A 12,285-nucleotide genomic window follows, 5' to 3' on the forward strand; every position below is an offset into this window, starting at 1 on the left:
GACGATGACACATAATTGGGCCAATATAGGACAGAAAAACGGGACAGAAAAACAACCCAAGTTTCAAGCCTTTTGAGCAGAGAGCTGTAGTAGTTGAAATGCTCCCCATTAGAGCCTGGATGCAGGAGCGGGCGCGAGCACTTGGCGCCAGAAGCGGCGGATTTCGCGCTCAGCCACCATGGCGCCACCGCGAAGGGTAGCGGAAGAGGAGCTCAGTCGCTTGGAGCACGTGACACAGGCCATGGAAGAGAAGCTCGGTCGCTTGGAGCACGTGACACAGGCCATGGAAGGGAAGTTCAGTCGCTTGGAGCACATGACATAGGCCATGGAAGGGAAGTTCAGTCGCTTGGAGCACGTGGCACAGGTCATGGAAGAAAAGCTCAGTCGCTCGAACCACGTGACACAGGTCATGGAAGAGAAGCTCAGTCGCTTGGAGCACGTGACACAGGCCATGGAAGAGAAGTTCAGTCGCTTGGAGCACGTGACACAGGCCAACGGTCTAGGTAAACCAGGGCGGAGTCTGATGACACAGACGTTGCGAACCAAAGATACACTCGAGCGCTTGCTCCGACACACAGGGCATAATATTAGCTTCCTCCGACAGTTTTCCGTTGAGCCCCCGTGTTGTCTACCATTTGTTTTTATCTTGAGCAATCGGCATATGCTAGAGATCACACGGATACAGGCCGCACAGCACGGTCGCTCCTCGCCAGTATAACCGTCCCACGAGTCAAGCGTAGAGCGCTGGCTATAGCGCCCGAACTCGCGTCCACCACACGTCCTGTCATCATGAATTTCCGCGGGCGACCCGAGCAGCAGGCATGACGCATGGTTTGCGCAAGTTCTCCACGTCCCTGCGCAACGTCCGTCCATACGCCGGATCAGGTGCGTTGACAGGCGACGAACCTCGACCGCGTGTCCACTCAAAATCGGCCACATGCCGGCAAAGTTGCGGCATCCCATGAAGACGTCGGAGCCGGGGTGAACTTCGCGCGGACCAATCACCGACTCTGCAGAAAGAACTGGGTCACTCAGCCCCATCAGAGTTGCTCAAAACCCACGTGGTGCCCACCCTGCACATCCGCCTTGCGGAACGTTCGAGGAACGTCGGCGAACGTGCTCGGAAGCGGCGGTGTGCCGGCCGGGGCGGCAGGGTCAGGGTCGCGCAGGGCCGCGCTGCCGCCTCCAGCGACCGCCACCCCGCATACGACACTGCCGCAGCCAACCATCAAAGTGAAAGTGTGCGCTGCTGCTACCTTTCTAAGGTTGCGGGCGCTCTGCGTCAGGTCAGTTTTCGACAGGGCAGGTGCGCTCAGGGCCACGGGGAGAGTGTCCAGTGACGAGGCCGGCGGCCTCCTCCGACCGGGCATCCGGCGCCGACAGCCGCGGTAGGAAGCCCGGTGCCAGGTACCCCCCCCCCCCCCCGCCGCCGTCCCGGCCGGCCTAGCTGTGGCACGCGATGCCGGCACCGTGCTTCAGCTCCCCGCACGGCATGACAAAGACAAGTGACGGGCGCCGGGAAGGCATCGCGACGGAGCACTGCCAACACTGCGAATGGCGAGGAGAGAGGAGGGAAGGGCCGCTGGCGAGCGTTGCAGCTGCAGCCATCCACATCTAACCTTGCTGCCAAACGCGCGTGGCAATCATGATATGCCGGCATCTACCGGCTGCACCAGTCCGCCGGCGCGGGGTACAGAGCTGGCGTCACCGCGGCTGCTGGCGTCACCGAAGGGTACAGAGCTGGCGTCACCGCCGCTGCTGGCGTCACCGAGGGGTACAGAGCTGGCGTCACCGCGGCTGCTGGCGTCACCGAGGGGTACAGAGCTGGCGTCACCGCGGCTGCTGGCGTCACCGAGGGGCACAGAGCTGGCGTCTCCGCGGCTGCTGGCGTCACCGAGGGGTACAGAGCTGGCGTCTCCGCGGCTGCTGGCTTCCTGACCGCCGGCCGGCTCACCTTGGAGCTCGCCCCAGCGCGGCCCTCACCTCCGGTTCCTTCTTCGGCCCGTGTCGCAACCGTGTTACCGGTGCAAACATTTTACGGAACATTTTAAGGTGAAAGGCGGGGAGCCTCGGCGATCCGCTGCCCGCGTGGAGTGGAGTGGGTCAGATGGAGTGCATCAGGTGGAATGGATGGCGTGAGGTGAAATGAACCAGGCGAGGAGGAGTGGACAGGGTAGGAGAGTGGATAGGGTCAGGCTGGGAGAAGCCGGCCGTGTGGAATGGATCGGGGCAAATGGAGTCGACCAGGCCAGGTGAAGTTGACTGGGGCAGACAGAGTCTGGATGAGATGAAAAGTGGGCCAAACGGAGCGGATAGGGTGACGGTGACGTGACGGTGACGCGGATCTGAAATGTTCTATTTTTCATCTGATAACTTTTCAGGGTGAGCCTTTGCAACAGATGTTGCAGATATATGCTGCTGGTGCGGCAGCCGTGCAGAAAAATATTACAAGATAGATTACCTACATATAGAGTTCACGTAGATGACATTCACCAACACCATTCTGTCATGGCGCAAAATGAACTGCGATGTCACAATATGCATTGCTCAACTACAATTTTTCTACGCATGGTAGTGTGCTTCGTTTTGTGCTAATTTACCAGCCAAATCAAATGCAATTGTTTCATGATGCATACTGCACGTGGCCTGACCACCCTTTGATATCGACTGATGATCAATATTGTGTGCGAATAAAATCTGCCTTTTGTGCTTAAAAATGATGTACTGCATCGATAATTATTTGACTTTTCGTATCAATGCAGAACGGATTAGCAATTTTTTTCTCCTAAATATATATATATATATATATATATTTATGTATATAATGTGGGCTTTTGGAGCCTATTGCACCTTTTCACATTTACGTTTAACGAATATAAACGCTGTGTGGACATCGCTTTCGACAGCCGTTTCTTAGCGAAACTGAGAGGTAGTGCATGAACAAAGTTGGCTGAGGAGCAAAATAAGTTGGACGAAACCTCAGCTTATCGAGAAAACTATTCGTCGTTCGAAATGCACTCGGAGATGGGCTGCTCATCAAGTTACCTCAACCGGAAACACACAGGCTGCCTCATCGGTGCCGACAAGACCGCACTGATTAACCGCGGCCGCTATGCGATGCCAGCACAGTTCGGCGCAGACGCATTACAAGCGTCCAACGTAGCGGGTACGGGTGTTGGCGGTGATCCCGGCGGCGCTGGTCTTACCGATCGCAGCCTGCTGATCATCCGCCAACTGCGGCGACGTTTGTGCCTGTGAGAAAGCAATCGAGCACTCGTTTCTGTGAACAAAAAATGGTGTAAAGCAAAGCCCGATGGAAAAGTTAGGTTAGATAACTCACCGCTGACTACCGTGGTTAGCTGCATCAAATAATGTATGTAACGCCGAGTTCGTTCACGGGTTAAAAACGCTTCAAACATGGTAGTAATGGGTCAAAAGAGAGAGAGAGAGCTTTGGACGTGTTTAAACCAAGTTCGATTCTTCGTTCTCTGTTTCGTCTCCTGAGCCAAATGATGCGATTGTGAAATGAATCGTATTGCCGGGTTTTAAGTAAAAATTCCCCGATCAGTTTTGATCCGAGATGATCGAATGAACGGTGAACGTATTAAATGGATTCATTCAATACAAAAACAAAACAGTGCGTGCAGCTTTCATGTAAGTCTCAGGGCGGCGTGGCTGATTTCGGAGCAGGTTTCCCCAGACAGCAGCAACATAACTGCATGTGGATGGCAATTGGTAGGCGCAGGCGTTTACTTGGTTTGAACCCGATTCATTCAAGCATGCTTCATTTGGCCAACAATGTAGACAACACACATAACTCAGCAAATTAAATAGGTTTTGGATATCTGTGTCTCGGTAACTCGTATACGCTTGGAAGTAAGTCAGGCGGGTAACGCCAAGGCCCACTATAGGATATCACCGAACATGGCCAGGGGGAGCTCCGTGTCCTTTGTTTACAGCAACCAATGCCGCTGTGAGCGGGGCCGCGCCCATACCAATCGGCTGTAGCTATGGTAACGGCGTAAACTGATTATCAACGGTCAGCTGTCGCCACGGTGGCGACCGGGCCTGGGCTCCTGGTAGCCAGTCACATATGCACTGCTAATGTGACGGGAGAAACAGGCGACAGATGTTTTGTAATACCCGGCCATTTACGCACCACATCGTTCGCGTATGACGCGTTACATGCTCGTTGGCGTCGATGTCTCCCGCGCTGGCTGAAATGATCACCACAGTGAAATGCGCGGCATTCGGTTGGCATGGCAACGCTGACTGCTCAGGGCACTGTCGGGCACGCCGTCCTGACGAGTGCTCAATGTGCTTCAGGGCTGTAGCCGTCTGTTGCCTGTTGACATGAGTTCATACAACGCTGCAGTTTACCAGGACGTCAAAACGGCATCCAGCCTGCTGGGACAAAATGATAAGGCTGAGCATAAAATCAAATCGCTTCTAGAGCATTCCTCTGTCCGTCTGTCTGTCTCCATGTGCATCATCATGTTTTAGTTAGACACACAGCACAGACAGCTGCAAGGGTGATGGTATAATTTGCACAAGGACACACTAACAAACAAACAAGCTATGCAATCACATACTAGTTCAACCTTTGTGACAGATTGAGCTGCAGACGCCATTTTTTGTTAGAACATTGCCAGATGACTGGCTTTGCCATGCTCAGTCAAGTACATGCCAGCATATGTAAGAACATAGTAACATCTTAAATCACAGACAGTAAAATAATGCGTGCTAAAGTAAAGCGTGCTCTTGTGGTCACACACCTCGCTTCGGTCACCGCTTGAGTCTGAGGATCGGATGTTGAGTGTGCCAGTTACGCTAGGCTCTTAAGTTAAAGGAGCGGCGTGCAGGCTCCGTTCCGACCCGCGGCAACTGTAAAAGTGGTGCTGCGGGAGACAGAGACGTGCGGGGTGTTATCCCACCACGCAGTGCGAGCGAGTCTCTTAGAACGGGAAGCCGCCTGCTGAAGTGGTGAGCTTATTTGCGAGTGTCACATCAGCATTTTGACCATTTTCTCTACAGATGGCCAGCCGAATTCAGTCAGTGCGGAAGAAACATGGTAACATCGCCTCAATCTCGATTCCTCGCCGCGAAATTCGAGACTGTTTGCAGCCCACATATCTGTGTAGCACAGTCCCCGCCCCAGACACAAGCACATTACCTAACAAGAGGAATTACCAGAACCTATGTGAGAAGCGCCCTTAACTCACGAGGCGGTCTACTTCTCAGCTTGTGCAGGCCTATGAGAGCGCAGTTGCGGCGTTGTACAGCCCAGGTAATGCGATGCTGCCAGGTGAGCGCTGGGTCAGGAACGGCGCCCAGGACTCTGGCTTTAGCGGCGGCGGCCAGCGCATGATAGCCAAAACGAATGATGTTGTCTAAAGGCCTTCTGCAGGGTCACTTAACGAGAAGACACTCAGTTTTATTTGGATTTATTTTCAAGAAATGTTAGCTAAGCCACGTCAGGGCAGTAGCCAGAGTGTGCTCTGTTCGGATTTTGAGTGCTCAAGATCACTGTGGCATCCAAATTCCACAGAATTTGTGTCATCTGCGTACAAAATAACTTTACCGTGACTGAGATGAGATGCAAATAGTTTGTTAAGATAACAAAGAGCACGGCCCCAAGAATGAGCTCTGCACAATGCCGTGGATCACCAAAATATGGCTAGAATCCCCTCTGACAGGTTGGGAATGATCAGATGGCCGGTCGGCGAACCAGTGACTATTCGCACCGTCCCAACTTTTTCATGATCAACCAATGTGGGACGCTATCTAATGCCTTGGAAGTGTTAGTGATTACTATCGACACTACCCCCCCCCCCCCCCCCCACACACACATCTAGCTGGGGCGGGTTACGAGAATAACCGCGTCCAGTACAGTAGGTGTTTCGTGAAAGGGCCAGGGCGAGAGCCGCACTGCTGTGGGCATGCGATGTGGTTCCGTTGCAAACGCGTCACGAGCCTGGTAAACACGAGTCGCTCACATCGCTTCTCAAGTACTGACAAAATGCGCATGAGCTCAGAGTTGTTCGGGTCAAAGCGGTCACCTGATTCAGAGGCTGGCAGCACAGTCGAAAGATTGCCAGACGTGCCGGACCAGGCCTGTCACAAATGAGCTGCTTTTCACCAATCACAGGCAAGGGTCAATGATCGCTTACGCCATGCGTAACATCCGTGTAGTGACACGGTCTGCACGGGCTGCTCCCGATGTTCCCACCCGTCCAGGGCCTTCTCAGACAGCGTGACCGGAGCTGCACGGAGCGCGTCTGCACGGACACGAGGTGGTCACGGTCCCCGTGTCTCCCCATCGTTGGCAGCCGCTTCCAAGGTCTCGGCCACAGCGACGATGCACCACACAAATTCACGCCGCTCCGATGGCGGCGTCGGTCACCGCACGTGCGACAAGAATACGTTCCGCCATTGAACTGGAAGATACTTGTCGTGCATATCGGGGAAACATGCAAGATTTCGTGCCAAGGCAGAAGCGAATCGAAAGATGCAAAGACGCTGACAAACCTTGAACAACAGCTACAGCGCGGACAAACGCTGGATCTCCTCCCGCAGGAAGCTGTTGACACGCGCAGCTGGGTTCGAACCCCGGTTGTGCCATAGCCCCTGAACACTGATATGACCTTTGCTGTCACTGACATTTCATAAGAGGGTGCAGAACGGCGTGCGCCGCGTCTCCTTCTCATAAGCGGGACCGAGTTCTTCACACCCTCAGCGTGATACCCGCAACGAGCACGAACCTCCAGGGCCGAGGATGCGAGCCAGCTACTCACAATCCACACTCCTTGTCTGCCGTATGCTCTGCTGGCCACACTCTTAGTCCACGACTGAGGTATTCTCTGAGCTGTTGGCCTGTTCGCGCACCAGCAGCAGGCCATGCTCCGGATGGCACGGCTGTGACTGTTAGCGCGCCGTTTGCGAGTCGGGGGCGCCTGCATTATGATGCGCTGTGACGAGCGAAGCCGTGTTTTACGCAGCCGTCAGTCGCCCTGAACGCTGCCGGAGCGTCCGTCCACGGTCCGTCTCTCCGGCCGACCGGTAGTCTCCACATGGTGCGCGGCGTGAGCGCGGCGGAGGCACGCCGCCGCCGAGGCCGCCACTCTCGGCGACGCACCTGAGGTCGGTGGAGGCCGCTGTGCCGGGGCGGCGCCGGCGGCGGGAGCTGGGCCGGTGACCGGCCGCGGCGGCCGCGGCCTTGCCCCCGGCCGGGGGAGCCGGTGAGAGGGAGGGGGCCGACCGGCGGCCGACGCGCCGACCCGGCCGCAGTCTGCCGGCAGCCGCCGAGCCCAGCGCGCACGCCCAGTGCCCCTCCGCCGTGCCCGCTGCGCCCGGCCCGTCAGCCCACGCGAAGACCAGCGCCGGCCGTAGACGACACGGAGCCCACAACGGTAACCGCCGGCGCCTCCGACACGCAGTACCGCCGGCCCGGTCCGCTCCGCTGTACATGACACGGCGCATCACCGCCTGGCCGCCGCGCTGCCACTCGTGCTCTACTCTGCTTATCTCTCCCTCTCTCTCCCTTCCACTATGTCTCGTCTCCGTCTCGTTTTTGGGACATTCGCCTTGCTTGAAGTCGGGAGGCAGTGGGCGTCCCTTTCGCTTTCGCCCGGCGCCCGCGGCGTGCAGTCCAGGTCGGCTGTACGGGTAAGCGATGTCCAGCCTCGTCGCCACTCGGCATCCCAACAAAACCTGGTCACTCCGCTGCCGACCAAGACGGTGGACGACCCGGCACTGGCCTAGGCACAGCTTGTTCGCTGACCCTTCTCGGTGCCAGGACGTGGTTGTTCCGCAGTAACACCTTCTCTCCGGGCAATCCCACCCGACTGCCTCGCACGGGCTGGTCCGTGTTCCGGCGCAGTCCGGGGCCGCCAGGTGATGCGTGATGCCCGGCCGCGTGCAGACAGCCCCAGCGCAGGCCGTGCACAGCTGCCGTTGCCGCGCGCTCGCCCGCCAACATTTCGCTTTCCTCGGCCCGTCTTGCTCTAAAAATTGCGGTCGCTTCACGCACGGCGGCGTCGCGTCGTGACTTGTCGGCCCTGTTGGAGAGCGTGCCACGCCGGCCGCGCAGTCGGCCGCGTGGTGCCAGCGCCGAACCCCGCCGCCGCCAGTGACGGCTGACCCGACCCTGGACAGCCGACCCGCCACGGCGGCAGCCGACCTGACCTGTGACGGCCGTCAGAGCCGGTGACGCCAATGGCCGGTGAGTCCGGGCAGCCTGGGTCAGCCTGGCTTCGTCTAATCAACCTGGGTCAGCCTGGCTTCGTCCGATCAGCCTGGGTCAGCCCGGCTTATTCCGATCAGCCTGACCAGGCTGCTCAGCCCGGATCATCCTGACTTAGCCCGGTCAGCCTAGGTCGGCTTGGATCAGCCCAGGCCAATCTGGGTGTTCTGGGTCACCCCGATTACACCGGGCGAGCCTGGTCGGGCTTGGTCAGCCTGGGCCAGCCTGGTTGGCGGAGACTGAGTGTGAAAGCATCCGGCATGGGCGGAAAATCCTGGAAAGAAACTATCAATTGTCTTGGGCTTTTCTGATCTGCATCCGAAAACCGTTTGCTTTGGACATTAACAAAATATGTGTAGGAGAAACCGGAATCGTAGCTCCTTCATGAGAACCCAGCTTTCTGGTGTTTAGCACGGCGAGCGCCATGGTACGCGAAATACGAATGCACAGGGCAATGCTATGCCAGCATCATTCCACACATGTTTTTGCTTTGTGACCACTTTTACCCTCTGACAGGAAGTTGATTCGTCTGACCAGTTTTTGCCTTTCTTTGAGAGAGACTGTTCAAGAATTTCGGCGTTGTCACATGATTGAATGGCTAAAGCGATCAGAATACCTGACCGTCGCGATCTGGTGCTTACAGACGGAAGCACACGTTTTGTTGCTTGTTGGCCGGATGCCAGCTGGAGGATAAAGTCAAGCGAGCTGCAGCAGCTTAGCGTTTAGAACCCAAAAGGGACGATGCTCCGATTAATGCCCATAATGCATGCTGAGATGTTGATTAGCTCAGTTTTTTAAAAGGCTGAGTGTAAAATAGCCTCTACATAAAACCTGATTATGATGTTGAATTCATCTTCGGTCCACTGAGAGTGCTTACATCTTCAGTGGCACGCAGTAATGGCTGCTGCATCTTGCCCCGGGTCTGGGATAGCAACTGGGAGCTTAAGATGATTTTTTTATTTCCCGCTCTAAAGATTTCATTACCCCAAACGCGTCACGCCAGTGCAGGCAATTATGGTGTTGTACACTCAGTTGCACATCACAGAATGACCTATATACGTGTAGTTTTTGTATCAGTTGTAATGACGAATCAAACGTACAAGTGGCGTCCGTGAATTCTAAGGCTTCATGCATGCCAGGCGCCGGGACCACAGAACAAAGCCCTGGCTGGGGTTCACAGACGGCCACAGGCGATTGCGTCGGTGGCGCCGGTGGCCTCTAGCGTCCGAGCCACTGACCTCGGGACACAGCGCCGCTTCCTGCGGACACTTTCTCGGAACCGCGGCGAATGTGGCTCACCTGCTGCCGGTCAGCTGGCGCGGACGACCTTCTACCCTCCGGTCACGTGCGTCGCCTCCAGGTGTGTGACGTCACCTCCAGGTTGCCTCACAGCCGGGGCGTCAAATCACGAGCGTTTCAAAACAACCATATTGTTGTTTGGTTCAGTCCCGAGATGGTGCAAGTAAAATATGGGGACAGGGGTCGGGATGCACCAGTTGGCACGGGATGGCACCATTCTGACGTGCCGAGGACAGGATGAGCGCTCCTCTGTTCCTGTCGCTCTTGTCATCATCGTCGGCCATGACCCCAAAACATGCCAGATAGCACTGTGTAAGGCCTTTGATAGTTTTCTCCACACCTAAAAGACAACGTCAATGTCACTTACACACAACAGCGCGCACCGCAGGCAGAGGGAGACGTCCCCCACCCCCCCTCCCCCTCCGGACCGGCTCTCCCGTGGAGGCACTGCCTCATCTGCCTGGCCCATTACGGGGAGCGACCTGCACTGGCGCACAGCAGACGAGCACCAGCGGCGGGAGCACGGAGCGTTGTGTTTTCGTCCCGCGGTCACTGACCGGCCTTGCGAAGGTCCGCGCGGTGACCGACAGCGGATCGAGCCGAAAAAGACGGCCACGCCCCGCCCCGCCGGGCAGGCAGTGAAAGTGCATCCCGCGCGGGACGGTGTCCTCGCTAGTGTTGTTCCTCGGCTGGGCTTCCGCCTCGTGTGAACAGGGGACTTTCCCACCCTCGTGTGAACAGGGGACTTCCCACCGGTCGTGTGAACGGTGCTTGTGTCTCCGCGAATCCCGCCTGCCCACTCCCGGCTGATGACACCTGCCTCCCTCAGCCGTGTTTATGTCCGATGAACCCCACGCTCAAGGTCATATTTGCGACCCGCTGCCCCCTCCCCAGCTTTCTAGCACAGAATGTTAACCACCGCTGTTGCCAGTTGTGGGCGGGCGGGTGTTGCCAGTTGTGGGCTGGATCCCCTGATAAATGATGCGCCGATAGACCTCGCCGACATTAGCCCCCAACGGTGAGGGCTTACACTAGGACCCGCATTAGCCCCCAACGGCGAGGGCTTACACCAGGACTCGCATTAGCCCCCAACGACGAGGGTTTGCACCAGGAATTACCTCTTTGCCTCCACATGGGTCCCGCTAACGACATCCAACAATATCCGTGTAAAACATTCACGTATGCCGCAACTTGAGATTCATGGGTCCTGCTAACGACATACAACAATATCCGTGTAAAACATCACGTAGGCCGCAACTTAAGATTCATGGGCCCGCTAACGACATCCAACAATATCCGTGTAAAACATTCACGTATGCCGCAACTTAAGATTCATGGGTCCTGCTAACGAGATACAACAATATCCGTGTAAAACATTCACGTATGCCGCAACTTGAGATTCATGGGTCCTGCTAACGACATCCAACAATATCCGTGTAAAACATTCACGTATGCCGCAACTTAAGATTCATGGGTCCTGCTAACGACATCCAACAATATCCGTGTAAAACATTCACGTATGCCGCAACTTGAGATTCATGGGTCCTGCTAACGACATACAACAATATCCGTGTAAAACAATCACGTAGCCGCAACTTAAGATTCATGGGTCCCTAACGACATCCAACAATATCCGTGTAAAACATTCACGTAGGCCGCAACTTAAATTCATGGGTCCTGCTAACGACATCCAACAATCCGTGTAAAACAATCACGTAGGCCGCAACTTAAGATTCATGGGTCCCGCTAACGACATCCAACAATATCCGTGTAAAACAATCACGTAGGCCGCAACTTAAGATTCATGGGTCCTGCTAACGACATACAACAATATCCGTGTAAAACAATCACGTATGCCGCAACTTAAGATTCATGGGTCCCGCTAACGACATCCAACAATATCCGTGTAAAACATTCACGTATGCCGCAACTTAGATTCATGGGTCCTGCTAACGACATCAACAATATCCGTGTAAAACAATCACGTAGGCCGCAACTTAGATTCATGGGTCCCGCTAACGACATCCAACAATATCCGTGTAAAACATTCACGTATGCCGCAACTTAGATTCATGGGTCCTGCTAACGACATCAACAATATCCGTGTAAAACATCACGTAGCCGCAACTTAAGATTCATGGGTCCTGCTAACGACATCCAACAATATCCGTGTAAAACATTCACGTAGCCGCAACTTAAGATTCATGGGTCCCGCTAACGACATACAACAATATCCGTGTAAAACATTCACGTATGCCGCAACTTGAGATTCATGGGTCCTGCTAACGACATCCAACAATATCCGTGTAAAACATTCACGTATTGCCGCAACTTAAGATTCATGGGTCCCTAACGACATCCAACAATATCCGTGTAAAACATTCACGTATGCCGCAACTTAGATTCATGGGTCCTGCTAACGACATACAACAATATCCGTGTAAAACAATCACGTAGGCCGCAACTTAAGATTCATGGGTCTAACGACATCCAACAATATCCGTGTAAAACATTCACGTAGGCCGCAACTTAAGATTCATGGGTCCTGCTAACGACATCCAACAATATCCGTGTAAAACAATCACGTAGGCCGCAACTTAAGATTCATGGGTCCCGCTAACGACATCAACAATATCGTGTAAAACAATCACGTAGGCCGCAACTTAAGATTCATGGGTCCCGCTAACGACATGCAACAATATCGTGTAAAACAATCTCGTAGGCTGTAACTTTAGATTCATAGA

The 12,285-nt window shown here is 55.0% G+C and overlaps 1 protein-coding gene across 1 annotated transcript in view; it reads left to right on the forward strand.

Moving 5' to 3' along the window:
* The first annotated feature begins 325 nt into the window (after window positions 1–325).
* LOC119103138 (secretory carrier-associated membrane protein 1-like) overlaps window positions 326–12,285 on the forward strand; it is a 14,571-nt gene continuing 2,611 nt past the window's right edge. Inside the window, exon 1 of the mRNA XM_037226588.1 lies at window positions 326–481. Within this exon, the coding sequence (XP_037082483.1) occupies window positions 326–481 (156 nt within the window). The remainder of the gene's footprint in view (window positions 482–12,285) is intronic.

Source organism: Pollicipes pollicipes, unplaced genomic scaffold (genome assembly GCF_011947565.3).
Source record: "Pollicipes pollicipes isolate AB1234 unplaced genomic scaffold, Ppol_2.1 Scaffold_5724;HRSCAF=6776_pilon_pilon_pilon, whole genome shotgun sequence".
NCBI lineage: Eukaryota > Metazoa > Arthropoda > Thecostraca > Pollicipedomorpha > Pollicipedidae > Pollicipes > Pollicipes pollicipes.